This window comes from Armigeres subalbatus, chromosome 3 (genome assembly GCF_024139115.2).
Source record: "Armigeres subalbatus isolate Guangzhou_Male chromosome 3, GZ_Asu_2, whole genome shotgun sequence".
NCBI classification, from domain to species: Eukaryota; Metazoa; Arthropoda; class Insecta; order Diptera; family Culicidae; genus Armigeres; species Armigeres subalbatus.
Genome location: NC_085141.1, coordinates 160963038 through 160981932, shown reverse-complemented (window position 1 = coordinate 160981932; position 18895 = coordinate 160963038). Strand labels below are relative to the sequence as shown.

Below are 18895 nucleotides of genomic sequence, written 5' to 3'. Positions count from 1 at the left end.
TCGTTCTGCTTACCGCACAAGGCAGAACAAAGTTTCGATGACCGGCCGATCGTTCTGCTTACCGAAGCAAACACGTCTCCCAGACTACGAGCTATATCACTTGATAGAGTAACTTGATGTAAATGTTCTTAAATCTCATTTTCAAGATTTCACTTGATATAATGCATATGACGTCTAATTTAAACATTCGGTATACCAAGTATTATATGTGGCTCATAGTCTGACGGCAAATAAAACACTGTGGAAAACCTCGACAGCCTTACATACAAAGTACAAAAGAGGTGGCATTTGTAGCTCAGCTAAAAAAATTATGTCCAAATTAAATTTTCGGCGAAATGGGTCATTCCGCGATATGGAATTCCGCGAAATGGTCAGTTTCCGCGCAATGTACATTCCGCGAAATGATTTTCCGGGATAAGTCGCGTTCCGCGGAATCGGACTCTGCGAAATGAAATGAAATTCCGCGGAATGGCATTCCGCAGTTTGTCATACAACCTGTGGCAAGCATGTGCACTATGGGGAAAAGGGTGGCCATTAATCGGAAAATTTACTATCTCCAATTTGTCTAATGTATATATCATATGAAAGTATATACCCTAGATAAGAGAATCGGAAAATACTGAAGCGCTGTGTTTATTCAGTCAAAAGATATGGGCTGCTGAAGTGAAAAAAGCTGATAAAAATAAAAAATCATTACTAACTTTGATTTGTATATTATGAAGTCATTTTTTCTCCAAATGTAATGTTTTATATACCATTTCAAAGCTTAAAATTTTAGCTTTCCGATAGATTGGTTTGTTTTGCACGCGAAGTTTAATATTAAAAGGTTGTAGAAGAAAAACTTTAATTATCATAATTCTTTGCTATAAAATGGTCCCGCAAACCTAATGTCCCCAAATGTCCCATGATCTGTAAATGGGGGATTGAAATATAACCCTAGTACCACCCTCTATTGAGTGATTTGCTTGCGCATATTTGCGCGTTTACGAGAACGCGCAATAACAGTTTTCTTGAAAATTGTGGTTTTTATTCTCTATACCTCGTTATGACTAGAAAATGAACAACATTATTACTAGAAATATAGTTGTTTGCTATTTTATGCATGCCGTATAAGAAAAAAAAAACAAAAAATAACACCGAAAAAAATTTAAAAAATTTTTTTCGCTGGTGACATTTTTTGAAGGGTTAACGATGGCCCTTGAAGGGTTAAGAAAAGGTTCTTGAATATTTCTGCCCATAAAATATGTTGCATAGAAACAGTTTTCATTGAAAACATATTTTTGGCCGCCCGTTTGTATGAGAATTCCCCATAGTGATGTGGTCACGCATTGCGCGAAAACGTGAGCACACGAACAACACGTGTTCCTCCGTTTCCTCTAAACCTGCGCACACCAAACACTCGGGCGAGGCCGAGCAAGCCAGCTGCGTTACCTGCACTGTGATTTTGCAGCACGCTTAAACGCCGGGCGCATCGAACACCCCATGGGGTGCTTGCTGTTCACAGCTTTGCTGGAACAAATCAAACAATTGGGAACGTTCGTGCAGCATTGTGCCTTATGTCCCACCAATCCGCAGCGTCGGCAGAGATTGCTTCTGTCAGGGCCTTTGCAGTCCCATTGCTTGTGCCCCGGTTCCAGGCACTTGAAGCAAGCTTCGGGTTGCTCGTATATGCCCACAGGGCAGACCGACCATCCCACCTTGACGCTCCCTAACTTGACTACCTTGGAGGCGTCCGCTGCAGATAGCCGAACCAATGCTACCTGCGTCCCTGCCGGACCTTTCCGTAGCCGAACGGCTGCGGTGGGCGTCTCCCCAGACAACCAGAATGCATGCATAATAGAATTGTTTTTCTGTTATGCGATGCCTATGCGCACAATTTTCATCGCACACCAGTCGCGAAAACGCTTTTTACGTGCGAAAGTGGAGGCGATATATGTGTATTTCTTATCCGACGTTGCACGATAGTGTATGCGATGTGCACGAATTTTATGCGAGTTTGTTCGTTATACATTGCGATGTAGTTTGTGATAACAAACTCTGTTTGACAGATAATCCGATTTCATTTGAGTTTGTTTGCAGGAATATGCGATGTCAACAAATGATGCTAGAATAAACTCGTAAAATAGCCTACTATGCGGGAAAATTTATAAATAAACTGATGAGCTTCGCACCACAATGCGATTATGATGAAATTTGGGTCGGTAAACGATTTTAATCGTGCATTCTTATGCGATGTGTGGTTGTCTGGGTCCACTTCACACTGTCGCCGCAGTGCCGTGACGAGCTCTTCGACTTCGGTGATCTCGTCCAGGTCTTTAACCCTTAGATTCACCTCCGTCGTGAGTGCCCTCACCTTGACCGTCTCGCCTAGGACTTCCTCCGCCAACTTCTTGTAGGCGGCGCCCTTTTGCGAGACGCCCCGCTTCAGCTCGAGGATCATCTCGCCCATCCGGGTACGTCTTATTCGACGTACGTCGGCACCGAGTTCGCCGAGCTTGACGTCACTCCTCATCGCCTTCAAGACGTCCGAGTACTTAGCCTCGTGCGTCTTGATGACTAGGGCATCGCCCCTGGAGCGATTGGCGCCTACCCTAGACTTCTTGCTACTCTCATTCGCCTGGGCCTTCTTTTCGGCCCTTGACGTCTTCGGATTCCTCTTGTTCTTGACCAGGGTCCAGGAGGCGTCATCCCCCTCTATTTCCCTGGTCTGGGGCGGCTAAGAGTTCTCAGCCTGCCGTTACCCCATACCACCGTCTTTCCTGGGTGGACGGACCTTTCCAGGTCCTTCCTCCCCCGGTTTTGGAGATACCTGGCCAGGGTTCAGCTTCCCAGCCTCACTACCCTTGTTCGGGGTAGTAACCCTCCACGTTTTGGAGCGGACCCCAGGGAGCTCATCCCCTGGAGACTGTCTCCCCCGTTTTTATGTCTGCTCCGTTGGAGCAGTTACCCCCGACGTACCCGCAAATACTTGAGCCTCAGTCTGGGTAGACTTTGGCACCACCGTCTTCGCTGGCACGCCCTCGATCGATTCAACCTTGCCCGAGTCCGCGAATCCTTGGGCCTCAGTCTGGGTAGACCTCGACTCCACGGATTTCACGGGCTTACACTTGGCCGTCCCGACCGCCCTCTCCAGCTTGGCGTCCAGCATCGACTTTCGAAGTTTCAGCAAGCTCCTCTTGAGTTCCTTACTGATATTATGCTTCGATGACGCAAAGTTGATGATGGCGTCCAGCTGTTCCGTCGCCACCTCGAAGGCCGAAAGCCCATCGCGTTTGCGGTTCATCGCCTTCACAAGCCATGGGCCGTCTATAACCCAGCTCAGGTACCCCACAGGCTCCGTTAAAGGCCTAGCTTATTATTTCACCCCCCCTGGCCATGCATCCCCACGGTACGGGTCGCTTAATGCCTTGGGATTAGGGGTTAGGGACGATGGTCCCGTTGGTCGAACCCACTCACTCCAGCTGATGTCAGAAGGACAACAGTGCCCAGGCGGCACTACCAGCTATTGTCATCGGTCAATTGTCATCGGAAGACCCATGGAAGCGTGAGATTGGAACTTGTGAGGACCAGAGCTGTGTAGGTCGCTCTTTCCCAGATGTCAACTCACCATTTCGCAGCCCACGCGTGTATGTGTGTTGTGTGTTTGTGTGTATGTGTGTGTGTATGTGGGTGCGCAAACTAATCTCACTCATTTTTCAGGCACTTATCCTTAACCGATTTGCTCGCAACAAGTTGCATTCGTATTAAAAATTGGCCAAATCGGACTATGGGATTCGGAGTTACGGCCAAAATATATGTTTTACAAGAAAAATTTTCACTCATTTTTAGGCACGATTAATAGATTAATTTGATCTCAACAACATTCGACGCAGAATCGTGTCTCGTTGTTTCCTATAGAAAATTGGAAGGGTCGGACTATGGGCTCAAAAGTTATGGCCAAAATACTTTTTTTTCGTACCAAAAGTGCGTAGAATTAATAATTATTTTCGAGCGTCTTAGGGGAAAATGTTACACGGTTTTAAAAAAAATATCTTCCTTTTACTTCCACTAATTTGTTTTTTCGTGTCTACACAAATACGTATTTCGTCCACTACTTGTGGACATCTTCAGTGTGTTATTTATCGACTAACTAATTAGTGGAAGTAAAAGGAAGATATTTTTTTAAAGTCGTGAGTGCGTAGAAATTAATCACTCGAAAGCAAGGGAAGATCCATTATTTGCGTAACGTAAAAATTGAGCATTTTCAAACTCCCCTTCCCCCTATGTCTCACTTTTTTATGAATCATCTGAAAATTTTGTATGAGTCGTCATACTTCGGGCAACCCTCCTCTAAGCGTTACGTAATTTATGGGTGTTCCCAAACGAGAAAGGCACCATCACCGCTAGGTGGATTAGTTTGGGTTTTTAAATTTCATTATGCAAATCTCGCCAAATCACTTTCAACGCGGGATCGCGAGCTCTTTGGTATTGCCATCGCCTCACATTTTTAAGACGGATCTCTTTTGATGAAAAGACTAGGTTTTGAATATGTTCCAGTTATAACGGCAATGTGCACATTATGAACTGATAGGAAATTGAATAATTCATCTTCCTTACCCTTTAAAGAGCGGGCATTCCAATTTAAAATTTTCAAAGAATTATTTGGATCCATTAAAATGAAGTCCAATAACAATATTTTGAGTAAGTTTGATACCAACCTTCAGTTTTGGTATTTGCTTTGAACACTGCATCAATCATGTGATGCAATTGTTCATTTAGAAAATCAAAGTCGGAAGCAGGTAGCATGAGTCGTCAGAACGAACGTTATTTTCCATTGAAGAATGGGTATGAAAATCATTCATCTTCGGTAAATTTTCAGAAATGAAATGTTGCCTGCCTGCAGCGATGCTTGCATAGGTGGGCGTGTTTGAAAAATTTGAATTCAACGAACTGCTCGTTACCCGGTGAGATGTAGGAGCAACATTTTTTCGTTGATTGTGGTGGGTATGAATTGCTCGACCGGCAAATGATTGCGGATTTTGAGCGTTTGAAATATGTTTACCCGGAGAATCTGGGATCCTATTGGAATTCCCATCCCATCATCAATTTTGCAAGGGAATTCAATACTTTTTGTGTGAAGGGCATTCCCAGAAATTGGATTTATGATTGCCCCATTTTAATTTATTTTAATCTTCTGTCACAGGACAGGCGTCCTTGACGTGAGAGATTCCACCACAAATCATGCATTTAGCATCCATGTGGCAATGTTTAGTTCCGTGACCCCACTTTTGGCACTTACGGCACTGAGTGGGGTTTTGTTCCCATGTAACACGGACATGGGACATAATACAAGCCTTTTCCAAACTTTTCATATTATTTAGTTCACTTTTGTTAAAGTGAACTAAATAAAATTCTTGAGAAATACCCCTGGTCTTAATTACTTGGACAAGTAATTGAGAAATTTCAATTCAGAAATTTATCATCACTGGGGAGACAGACCTTTCAAGACGACTTTGAACAATCGCTCAGTTTTGTCGTTGTACGTGAAGAATTTATGCCGCTTCTCAGTTAAATACTGAAGAAGACGTTTGCGACCGTCAAAGGATCCCGGCAAAACGCGGCAGTCACCCTTCCTGGCAATCTGAAATGAAACCTTGATCCCCTGAAGGTTACTCAAAATCTCATTCCTAAAGCCAGAAAACTCGGCAACACATACCACAATTGGCGGAATCCTTTGCTTTTTCGCATGAATCGAATCACCTGGGCTAGATGTAGATTCGATTTGCTCAATTTCATCATTATCCAATCGAACTGAATGCTCAGTTCGAGAGGAGAAGAATTATTTCCGATATAAGAATTAGAATGAATATCTGAAGACTCCAGCTTCCTTCTATTTTTCCGCGCTTTGGCAGGACGGTCTTGAAACCTTGTTTCTTAGAAGGAAGTGGAGAATTCAAAGACTCATCCTTCCCCTTGTTTTCCCGTTCTAAGAGGTTTTTTTTTCAGAACGGTGTCCCTGCAGGATTACCACCGCTTGCCGGGATTTTACTTCCGCAAACGGGTCCAACTTAAAACGAAGGCACGGGTCCGAGCAAAGATCGTAACGGGGTCAGTAGGTATACATAGCGCTAAGAAGCACTTTTGAAATTAAAATAGCTTCGGGTAGTATTAAAAACTTCCTTCCGCAAAGAGAGAAAAGAACCGCACAATTGTGTGTTAACACGAAAGCACGATGCGGTCTGTGAATTATATTACAGGAATTTGTCATGGGCAATTCACAGCGCCTTCTATCCAGGACAACGTCTGTCCCGTCAACTAGTTCCATATATTTTGTATGTGAGTTTCGGAGTCATTTCGATGAAACGTACATTTTAAATGAAATACATAACTGAGGCTAAAATCAGAGTGCTTTATTAGACTATACTTAGCTCTAAAGTTTAACAAATAACATATATAATATAAAATTTGGTACCTTGTCGATTTTTTTCTTTTATATAGCGATTTCAACCGTTGAAAGATGTACAGTATAACAAATTAGAAATCACCTTCTAGGCCATGGAAAGTTTACGAAGTATTGTCGTGAGTAAGAGAGCTGGGTTTTTCTTAATTCTATTGCAACAACTAGCCTTAATCTTAGGATTCATTCTCATACGCCCGATTGTTCGGTTTCAAAATATGTACCTACAAAAATTATTTACAACACTTACATAGAACTTAAAAATTAACAAAAATTTACAAACACTTCAGTTCATATAACCCTAAAGCAGTTGATTAGATGACACACTCGTTCACATGCTAAAGTTTAAAACGCATTATCAACATTTCTTCTAACATTAAGTGATAGCTTCTTCCAACGAGGAAAGAGTCGCTTTGCTACTAGCCTACGATTGATTCAGTTTCTTAATTGCAGTCCTTATCTCTTGTTTCAATGTGTCTAAAACCAAGAGCCTTTTTTGGGGGTGCGAGATAAGCCCTAATTTGATGGAGAACTCTCTACCCGTTGCTCGGGGAATTACTCTCATGAGTCATGATGAAATATTACACGTACTCGAGATTTTTCACTCTTGCCGTTCAAGTCTTTTCAATTATTCCTACATCTGGCTTATAATCTTGAGATTCTAAAACATTTTTTTCTTTTCTTTACATTTTTGTGACTTTTTTAGCTGGACATGGATACCACTGTTGGGCGGGTGATGTTGTGTTTACAATCGAGGCCCTCGGACGATTGATGGCTCTGATCGTTCTCATCAGAGATTGAGGGACTTCTGCTGTGAGCGTGCAACTGCTGAATGTGCTGCTGATGCTGTTGCAGTTGATTTTGATGGTGTTGTTGTACTACCTGCTGGTGAATGGCCTGGTGGTAGGATGAGTAGCCCACCGGCACCGGTTCCATCTTCACGATGGACCCCAGCCCGTGCTGATCGACGCCATTCACCTCCGACGCCATCATATCGTAGTACATGCTGTTTGGAGACTCCGACGGACTATGGTGATACTTGGGACTCATCATTGATCCGTTCGAGGGGTTATTGTTGTTCAGATGATAACCCATCGGACTGAGTGATGCTGCAACCTGATGGCTGGCCAGCACGTTGGCATTGGCCAGCGATGCTCCCAAAGAAGGCATCATGAAAATGCCCTTCTGGTGACCGTACTTCCCGAGACCATTATTATTGTTCATGCTGCTGGTGTTGTTATTGTTGACGATGGTGCTCGTGGGGGTGCTAGTAATCGGCGAGGGTACCTGCTGGTACGATATAGGCGACAGTTGGTTGTGATGCGATGGAGAAGTCGATTGGTGAGACGGAGACATGTTGCTTCCGACGCTTGACGGGGTCGACGTGGATTGGATTATGCTTGAGTGGCCTACAGATGACTTCAGGGATTTTAGTTCTGGAATGAAATAATAATAACGTTGTTTTAAAAATAAGTGCAACAAATAACTTCCATTAAACAAGAAATTACAGAAAAATATTAACAATAGTAAGCTTATTTCAATGTAAAAATAAGAGAACAATAAAATTTACTGGAAAAGAAAGAAAACAAGTACATATAAAAGGTAAAGGCGGGTGGGATCATTCACAAATTACATAACGCCAGAATTGATCATTTTCAACAAACCCCTCCCCTCATCATTATGTTATTTATATGGAAGGTTTCTTAAATTTCTATGGACCGTTACGCTCTGACTGCCTAGTACGCTGCTGACACGGAAAGGGTTTACGGGAAAATTGAACAAATTACCAAATTAAAGTTGACAGGGAAAAATGTCACCTTTCCGAACGGAATATTTTTCCGTAAGGAAAAGTGATAGCTCCATTTACTTTACCCAACAGGCGTTTTAGCGTTACGAAATTTTCCCTTGTCAGCTCCGTACCGTACTGCTTAAGGAATTTCAGTAGCGGAATCATTCCGTGACCATTATGTGTCCTATCTATACTTTTCAGCAGCGTACTAGCCCTCAAGCGTTAGGTAATTTGTTCGGGGGCCAAATTACACCAAGCGCCAATGAAAAATTTCCTTTCAGGAGCACAAATCTCCAAAAGTAAGCGACAGACAACAGCGAAAACCACTTTATCATATTTGCTATGTCGCAGCATACACAAAAAATGATTTTCAGTTTTGCTAATGCCTAACAATTGACATTTGTACAGCCAAACACACGAGGTGGGGCAAGGACGGTCATTTTTCAATTATGTCGTGATTGTCCTTAACCCTTTATAAGGCAGACGAATCTGAACAATAAATTAACAAAAACCACAATAGGACATAATGTTGAAATGGTATTAAACTCAAATGTATGTTTGTTATACATTAAACAGTTGAGAAACATTGAAAAATTGGTGGCAATATAGTTGCCACTGCCCGGCAAGCGGGAAAACAGGAAACAGCAAAAATAAATAAAATATTTTTAAAAAATTGGTTTCACGTTTTTCGTTGCCTTTGGAAATTTTTGATGTCATGTCCATCAAACTATTGAAATCATTACGTGACGCAGAGAATACACCATTTGAACACTTACCCAAGGTAATTCTGCAAAATCTAGTCATGTAACTACTGACCTGATGTTGGTTTTTCATTATAGCACCCAAATGAGTGTTGCATAATGAGTTGCATAATGTTCATTAACGCACCCATTTCGTTGGTATGGAAAAGTATGCCGTTTTATGACTCAAAGACGAACTGTAAACCAGATAATATGATCAGGAATTGCAACAAAAAAATGCGCTTTTGTTCCCAAGGGAAAAAAACACAATTTCGTCAAAAAATTAAGAACCAAATATATAGAAAGGCAAAGCTTTTTTCACGTTAATCACGCCATAATCTAACACAGGAGATTCAAAATAATTAATACCAACGAGAAAAAATATATCTTTGTCGTTTTTTTTAACGAACTATAAATGGAAATCCTTTTTCCACTCGAAACTTACGATAATATTTACTTAACATTGTAATAGCCTATTCAGGTTACGTTATTTATGATAATAAATATCATGATAAGGAGTAGTAGAAGAGGCCCCAAAACGCCCCCCCGATGCAAAACGCCTTTTGTGGTTTCCCTCATATTTACCGTCATTAAGATGTACGTAACAAAACTTAATCTAAAATTATGTAGGATAGGCGAAGAAAGTTTCAAAATAGTGCATGGGAAGGTCAGAAAAACCGAAAATTTCCACATTTTGAAGAAACATCTAACATTTTGGCGAGGCAAATCGCCCTAGTGGCAATAACCTACAAAGGACTTGCGTCTCCACGGACTATCCATACTAGGAAGCTGATTCGCCAACGCATGGTACTTTGTTCCCTAGGAGCTGGCAGCTAAAAGGGGTTTGGCTCATGAGTTTTCCGGCAACAGAATATCACCACTTTTTTGAAATGTGAATATTATCAATATTATTGAGATTTTTGACAATTTTTGAATGGCATGAAACTAGCTATCTTGTTTAACTGATGCATAATGTAAAAATACCCATGAATAGCGTTACAAATAAGACAATAGAGCAGTGTTTGCTTAGCTCCCCTACCTCGATGCCAATCGCCATACATGCAATTTTCATTCTAATATTTGTCACAATAATTATCTTTATTAATGGCGTAATCTTAATTGGCTATAAAGCATTGAACAAAAGTCCGAATATGATTTAAAAAATGCTTTTTGCATTTAGATTATTGGTTTCGATTTAGGTTAGGGAAGAGGCTCCGAAGAGCTGCAGGCGTTTTGCCTCATGAGTTTTCCGGCAACAGAATATCACCACTTTTGGAAATGTGAGTATGATTGAAATTGTCTGCTAATTTTAGGATAGCATCAGCTAGCTGTTGCTTGAGGAAAAATACCCATGAAAATCGTTACAACTAAGACAATAAAGCAGTCCTTGCTTAGCTAGGGCATATATAGCTCTCCTCCTTTCCCTATCTAAACCAAATTTAGAATAAGCCGAAAAGCTTGAATTTTGGTGGCTACCGTTCCTTGAATTAGTAGGGTATCCAATCATGGTTTGAACCAAATGGCGGGTTTCAGATGATCCGTCAAAACAAAGTTGATTTATTTCATTAAAGGAACATGTTAGAACAGCGATTTCTAGTTTATATGGAAGCTTAGTTCAATATCTTTCTAAAAACATCCTGGGTGCACATATTTATGCTTAGTTTCATTGAAAAAAATTAATAGTTACATAACTTTGATTCGTATCATGGTTTGAACTACACTGTTTATGGTTTGAACTAAAATCGTACCATGGTTTGAACTACTGCAGCAGCCAGCAGCTCCTAAATATAATACTTATCACATGCATGAAACGCTGAGGAAATCTATAGAAAAGCAAATTTGTTTTACTATTCATCTTCTCGCATTAGATTAGTAACTTGAAACGTGTGAAAATTGTCTACATTATCGATATGAAAATTGCGATTTTTTCATATTGGAAATGTAAACAAAACGCTCCAGCTAGGCGCATGCAGCGCTCCTAGCGGACAGCAGCAGAACATGACTGCATTTGCAAGTTCAAACCATGATACGAATTTAGTTCAAACCATGATCAGTTTTTACCTTGTATAAATGTTACTATTTTAACAATTTAAAACTGTTTCTCAATTGGATGATGGTGTCAATCGATTACAGATAAAAATAGCGTTCTTTTGATATATTGATCTCACTCCTGTGTCATAAAATGCGTCCTTTACGAGCTTTTTAAAATTATGCCACTGGTGGGGGGGATTTAGCGCAAATTCAGGACGTTTTTAAATCGCTTTATTTTATTACTTAAACGATATGTACGAATGTTTTAATAAACTCTATCACTTCCAGTATACCTAAATATGCCATTCATACTGTTTTAGGTTCTTTTTTTGCCAATAAGATGGTAATTTCTACTGAGTTCAAAATGGTTCAAACCATGATACGCTTTTCACTAGTTCAAACCATGATTGGATACCCTAAAACGTATCCATTTTAAAAACAATCAAAAACAAAGAATCAAATTGTTTTGTTCCTCATTTTTGTCATTTTGCCTTTTGCGCCCATCATCGTTCAATCAAACACAACACATGATGAATTTCTGTCAGCGTAAAGCGTAGAAGCATACCCAAAATGTAGGCAACATGATAAACAAAATTCTTGCATGCAACATTCACAGATGGTAAGAATGCCTCTACTACCAATAAATATGATGGGATCGCTTTTTGCATGGTTGGTTTTTGCTTGCTTTTGGAATTTATAAAACATTTGAGTTGACCTCACCTCCACAGCAAAAAATAGAAAAAAAATAGTATCCAAGAAGTTTTTTTCTTTATTTGCCAGACTTTCAGCCCTAGGTTGGCTCGTCTCGTTTCAAGAAGTTAATATACAACACAGAAGTTGAGTAAGGACATGTTATCATTTTTTTTGAGTGACCCTCCGCTCTCCCCACACCAAAATGCTCCATTGAGTTCTCTGGTAGTGGACACTCAATTCTCAGCCATGAAGAAAACTCAAACAATAAAAAAAATATTAATTTAAATGGCTGGGAATACAAAACAAAAAGCAATAATTATGGATAAGGAAAGCTATCATATTAAACAAATGAGTACTTCTAGTGAGTTGTTACCCTTTGAAAGAAGCACAATTAATAAACTAAGTGAATGAACGCAATTCTATTTGATTGCTTATTTATTTAATAGTTAATTAACCGTATTTTACATAGTGATCTAAATTCTGAAGTGGTGGTATACACCCGATTTTTTACGCGGGGGATACGTTTCGTGTCAAAAAAGTTTTCAGTTCAAAATTTGAAAATCCGTATGAAAAAAGTTTTATGATTTCTCGACAAATCATTCAAAATGGAGCAACTTTGCAAAAAAATTGTATGGGAGTTTTTTTACACGGCCGGATAGTCAGTAGTCGTGAAAAGGAAATGGCATTTTTTTACTATCTTTGCAGGTAAACAATCTAGACCAGGACTTTTGTTGGACTTCAGATCGCCAATTGTCAAAATGACTTCATTAACAGATGCAGGCTGCAAAAATATGGAATCTGCTATTAGATACATCTAGCCACGGTGTGTCTATGGGGAAATATTATTTTTCAAAAATCAGTATCTCTGAAACACCCACCACATGAAAGTATATGCTCTCCTTTTTCATATAGTGGGTAAACTAAAATGTTCTATCGAGGGATCTAGAATAATTTTTATTTTTTTCACTATTTTTGGAGCAAACTCCATAGATATCTCAAATGATAGCCGATTTAACCCCCCCAGAAATGTATGGAAAAAGGACCCCCGATAGAACATTTTAAAAATGCACCTACGTGGAAGAGGAAAACCTATACTTTCGTGTAGTGAGTGTTTTAGAGATACTGATTTTTCGATGATAAGCCTCTTCGGACAAACACACCGTGATAGCGTAGAGGACTACTATTGGTAGCACCAATCTTTTCCGCCTGTTTCGATCATATAGTAGAGAAACGTTCGTGAAATACTTCGCAGATCGTATTAGCATCAGAAGTAGCAACCCCATCATAGATGAATGATAATTTCGGTGTGTTTGTAGTGCGCCCTAAAATATAATTCACATTTTTCTAAACTTTAGAATGCGACATGTAGTTCAACAAGTTTGCACAATAAGATTGTTTGGCCTTTTGTTTAGATACCTTGAGTTTTTTAGAAATATGCTTGAAAAGTGTACCTAAACGATCATCGTTTGGATTTCTGCGATATTTGTTGGGGTAATTGTTTTTTAATCTTATCAGTGTCCACAAGTCGAAGTTCATCCAAGGACACGAATCCCTTTAATGCTTGCCGTTTTAGTCACAGTTTGAGTACACTCTTCAAAAATAGCGTTGTACTTAGCAATTATTGATTCCAAACATGAATTAACATTATGGACAGGATCAATATTGTTAATGTAATTCGTGAACTCTTCTTCAAGTCTTTGATGGTTGATCACGCCTTTTCAGATAGAATTCAGATAGTATCAACGAGTGATCGCTCAAATCACTTTGAATAGTACGATTGACAAGACGATGAGGATCGGAAACTTTACACAGAACATGGTCTAAGATATTTGAGCTAACAGGTTGAGTAACAAAATGTATTACAACAAAGATAACTATAAGACTGCAAAAGATATTTATACCTATATTACATCAGTAAATTGGACAATGTCAGACCACTTGCATCTAGAGATTCCGTAAAATCCCAATTAATCTATTAGTAACTAATCGATTAACCCGTAACGCTGGGACATGGATACTCTGAAGTAGTGCGTAACGGTGTAAATCCGGTCATATCGCCAGGTTCGGTACAACACTGAAGCTGACAATATGACGTCCCTAACCCCGAATCCCAAGGTGTCAGGCGATCCGTGCTGAGGGGATGAATGGCCTGGGGGGTGAAACTATTAGCCAAGCAGTTAATGGAGCCTGTAATGCTGGGTAGACACTCTTCGTGTTGCATTACGGAGTAAGATCTACCACACTGTGTTCTAGTTCTTACTATTCTTGTTAATACTTATGAGTGATGGTCGGAAGAGTATGGAACGACTATAATTTGATTTTAGATGACCCATTTTTTGCTCCTTTTGGATGTAGTCAATGGAGTAAATTGTAAAAACGTAACTCCGTCTTAGGCTGGTGTCGAAGCCGACGACATGAATCTCAAGCTCCAGAGCGCTGATTAATTAGGAAAGAAACGGATACGAATTTTGTGGATCTGCTGAACCCTCTGACTGATTAGAGCTCTGTGTAAAGGTGAGATTCGGAAATGCCAAACGCAATGAAATCAGATCTCTATACAAAGACGAATTCGAATCTCATAAGAAGAAGCAAAAATATGTTTGAACTTCAGTACCGATGCATGGCCAAAATCAGTATTATCCCACTTATTGTTGAGCCGAAACTGATTGAGGGGCACGCCTTTGAGAGTTGGTGTAAGCCATTTTTCGAAGGGTACAGATAGCGGTACCTTAATCTAAAGAGGCCTTACATTAAGCTTAAGAAATATATGAATAAAAAACGACTACTTCATTTCTTCTCAATAGAAATGGAGCAGAAAGACATGCACTAAACAAATGACACGGGTATACTACAAAAGTTCAATGAAATGGACGCAATGGTTCATCCCGAACAAAAAAAAACTAATCGATTACTCTCGATTCTTGGGAACCGATGCATCGTTGTAAAGTAATCGATTCAAAATTAACCGATTATCACAACAATGAATCGATTAGAAGAAGGAATCAATTAATTTTCGACATCTTAGAGATGTCGCTAAACCCGAATAATCGATTACCGTCGTCGGGGGTGACAGTGGGTCAAATGGGGGTGAGAATGGGTCACTGTTTCAACTACTTAGAATGCCTTCAGAATAGATTGAATGTATCTGAGGGCAAGAAGATTAAAATATAAGAGGCCTTTGTGAACGATTTTGCTATCCGACCTCCAGGCTGCCGGTTAGAGCGCTGACCCATTCTCACCCCCCAGACACATTGTCACCCCCGATGGCGGTAGTAACTAATCGATTACTCTCGATTCTTGCCGATTATTGAATTGATTAATCGTTGAGAAGTAATCAATAAATGAATCGAAGTAATCGATTAATTTGCGACATCTCTACTTGCGTCACCCTCGTAAGGTAAATGTCCAATTTTAAATTGCCAAAGAAAACTCTTACAAATATCAACTTATCTATCACATGACACGTTTAAAACAAGCAGAAATCACACCATATAAATGCTGGAAATCTTATTTTTTTTTTCAAAAATAATGCTAAATTGGCAGCTGTTTCGCATAGGATATTTAGGAGAAAGTATAGATAGTAGAATATCTAAAGATGAGCGAAAGCATGGTTGGGTTCAAGCGCATATGACATCATACTCCTTAATATTTTCATTGAAATCGTGACGCCATGCTCGTTTGGAGACACGTTTGACAGTTCGTTAGGAGATAGAGGATTTATCCTCGCTCAATTATAGATTCCACTATCTATAGAAGAAAGTGACTAAGTTGTAGGCACCGTTCTTTCATGAACAATGACGGCTTTGGCAGGTTTTGTTCTATTATTGTCAGGGAGGTTTTTTATGACTGATTATGCTCAAATTTGGCCTAAACATTCATTGATATATTGTGGCCAAATTTCATAAAATTTGGTCGACAAAAACCCCCTGACAATAATAGAACAAAACCTGCCAAAACCGCCTTTTCCCCTAGTAGACCTCTTCATGTTTTCAAAAAGTATAAAAAACATTGCGATTCGTTGGATTCGTTCTATTTACGTTGTGACCATGTTAAAGTGATTTTCAAGCTTTTCAACACTTTTCCCCCTAAAAGTCATTGTTCTACAAAATTCTTGAATTTATTACAAATAATTTGTTATGTTATTAATCCTCTGTTTTACCTGGACATTTGAGTAATATAATTGTTTGCGATTTACCGTTAGATTTTTTGAAATCAGAAGCTGAACATTTGTCATAAATTGACGTTAGGAAAACACGTTAGGATTTTACAAGAAGTTGTTCGAACAAAGAAGCTTTGATTTCAATTACTACTACGATGCACTCGATAAAAAAGCATACAAACATATGGTGTAATGAACCAAATTTGGAAGTTGTTTGTTGTAAGCATCAAATATCATCGAAAACCAATGCTTCTTGTTCGAATAAATTGTTTGAAGAAATCCTGACGTGTACTGTACATTTCTGACAAATGTTCAGCGTCTGATTTTTAAAAATTTAACAGTAAATCGCACATTAGCATTTATATTACTCAAATGTTCAGGGAAAATGAAGAATAATAACATAACATATTAGCAATGTTTTGTAATACATTCAAGAATGTTGTAGAACAACGACTTTTAGGGGAAACAGTGTTTGTATGCACTTAAAAGCTTGAAAATCACTTTAACATGGTTGAAACGTTAACGGAATGAATCGCAATGTTCACAAGACTTGTAGAGCTCACTAAAATCTTTCGTTTAGCAGTTGCTGGGATAATTTCCGGCGTTTATATCTCTTGTTAGTTTTTTTTTCAAATTGGAAATAGTCCAAAAACACTAAATCGACTCGAGCCACCTTGAAATTGTATCCGAATTAACTGAAAATTGGACAGAAGGCTTATTTTAGCATAAGAATTATAATTCTGGGTTGACCAGTTGAATTTTTGATACTTTTTGAAAACATGAAGAGGTCTATTATATAAGTATCCAAAAAATATTTATATTTTAGGAATACTTTTGAAACATAAACTAGAACTATTTTTTGACAAATTTCAAATCTATTACAAAGCAAATCGATGTTTACGACAATCCACATGAATGTAGTACGTTTCATACGAGAGCAAGCGATTTTTACGCAGAAATAAAATGTCTAGAATACACTGCCTGTGAACGCACATCAATCCCATTTCTGCTGGGTTTCCTTTTGATACGGGACAGTTATGCAATCACAGGCAGGTTAATTCTATTGTACACCCAATTCTGTTTTTACACGGATTATTTTTACACGGCCGTGTAAAAAAAATCCCATACAAATTGTTTGAAAAGTTGCTCCATTTCGCATGATTCGTCGAGAAATCATAAAACTTTTTTTACACGGATTTTCAGATTTTGAACTGAAAACTTTTTGTACACGGAACGCATCCCCCATGTAAAAAAAGATTCGGGTGTATGTAAATATGCCTTCTCATAATTTTGAATTGTGTTGGACCATAATGGTTCTTTTCTTCAAGCATGTCCGGTAATCGACGCTATTTTATATACTTGTGTCATGGTTCAGAAACCCGTAACTTATAATAAAAATACAATTAATTTTAGAGCAATTTTCACCAATTAAAGCCGATTCAAATTAGGCGTCCATTCTATTGTAGTGTTTTTATATCCACACTTCAATAACATAAACTGTATAATCAACCTTCAATTCCAGTTCAAATTTATTGCTTTCTTATGTTTGGGGATCTTTCAATGATCATGACATTGACTTAGGAAAAATTACGACTTTGGCAGGTTTTGATCTATTATTGCCAGGATGTTTTATAACAACAATGATTGTTGATTATCATGCCCAAATTTGCTTTCAATTTTGCATATCAAAAACAATAATAGAACTAAACCTGCCAACGCCTATTTGAATATGTATAAATTGTGCTTGGGTAGCGATTGACTGAGTACTAAAAAACTGAAATTCCACTTACCATGTAGGGAGTTTCCTAGAACGGACGAATTCAGTGAGCTGGTTGAGTTGTGATTATTGTTGCTGCTAGGGTTATTGCTACTACTACTGCTACTGCTGCTGCTGCCATTGTTATTGCTGCTGCTGTGGTTGTTGTTGTTGTTGTTATTGGTGCTACTACTATTGCTGCTCTTCGAGTTGGACGTTCCATCGGCATTTTTGCTGCCCTTCGGTTTGCGTTTGCGTGACTAAAATGAAAAATTAAAGCTGTAAGAATCGAGCCGTATCTAAGACGGAAGGCGAAATATACGTACTTGAATGTTGTCCTTCTTCATAGCCAACGGTCGATTGATGTTGTGCAATTTGTAGTACAAACCGCAGGCATTGCACACCGGCTCCCCAACTTGGTTGCGTCTCCAGAGCGAAGTGTTCATCGTGTTACAGTTGGAGCATTGCAGTCCGACGCGCCGCGCTGAACTCTACGGGAAGGGTGGCGGAATGATTTCAAAGAAATGTGTCAGAATGGGTGTTTGTCAGTCGAAAGCATAGGAAAGTGCAACGATGATGGTGAGTAATGAGAGTTGTTAGATGTTTGGGGTAGAGAAAAAGAATCAGCCGTTGCCGTTTTTCAGTTAACCTACCAGTCTTCGGCTTTGCTTCTCCTCGGTGGTGCGAGTTGTCAAGGAATTGTAGCCATAGTTCTTATAGAGATCCCCGCCCTGTTCAGCGGCCACTGGAATAACAATTTTCATAACAAAACGGGATTAGTTTCTTTGCGCACCGTGATCTATCGAAGTTCAAGCACGTCTCAAGGCACGAACACTACTATCTTAACGAAATTGTACGGATATTTTTGTTTGTAGCAAAACGCAAAACGATTGTGGGAAATTCGGCCGGGCGGGGTTCATATCATCATTTTAACATAGCTTTTTCTTTTCCTCTCAAATCAAGCAATATTCAATTTAGCAAAACGAAATGAGGATGAGTTTTTGGTAAGGGTAGGTAGATAAAATGTAGCAGATGTTTACAGGTTCTTTTACCAGGCGTCTGGGCTGCTTTACTAGCGGCCGATTCATTCCGTTCATCTTGTGATAGAGGCCGCACGCATTGCACAAATAGTGTCCAGTTCCGTCCCGACGCCAGAGCGGAGTCTGAATCGCTCCGCAATTGACACATTCTCGTCCCTCAGTAAACAAGTCCGCATCTATGCCCACTTTTGAAAGGAAAGACACAAACAATGATGATAAGCATGATTTTTTGTCAATTTGAGTTTCTTTTT

The 18895-nt window shown here is 39.4% G+C and overlaps 1 protein-coding gene across 5 annotated transcripts in view; it reads right to left on the bottom strand.

The window, feature by feature from the left end:
• Positions 1–6368: 6368 nt before the first annotated feature.
• LOC134219916 (box A-binding factor-like) overlaps positions 6369–18895 on the bottom strand; it is a 153639-nt gene continuing 141112 nt past the window's right edge. For 3 of the 5 annotated variants that reach the window (XM_062698817.1, XM_062698818.1, XM_062698815.1), the window contains exons 5-8: positions 18645–18829; positions 17931–18095; positions 17639–17864; positions 6369–7872 (exon numbers count right to left, since the gene is read on the bottom strand). In XM_062698817.1, the coding sequence (XP_062554801.1) occupies positions 7139–7872; positions 17639–17864; positions 17931–18095; positions 18645–18829 (1310 nt within the window). In that variant the 3' untranslated portion in view covers positions 6369–7138. Of the gene's footprint in view, positions 7873–17638; positions 17865–17930; positions 18096–18257; positions 18350–18644; positions 18830–18895 lie in introns of all 5 variants that reach the window. The other 2 variants (XM_062698816.1, XM_062698819.1) reach the window with 2 other exon arrangements.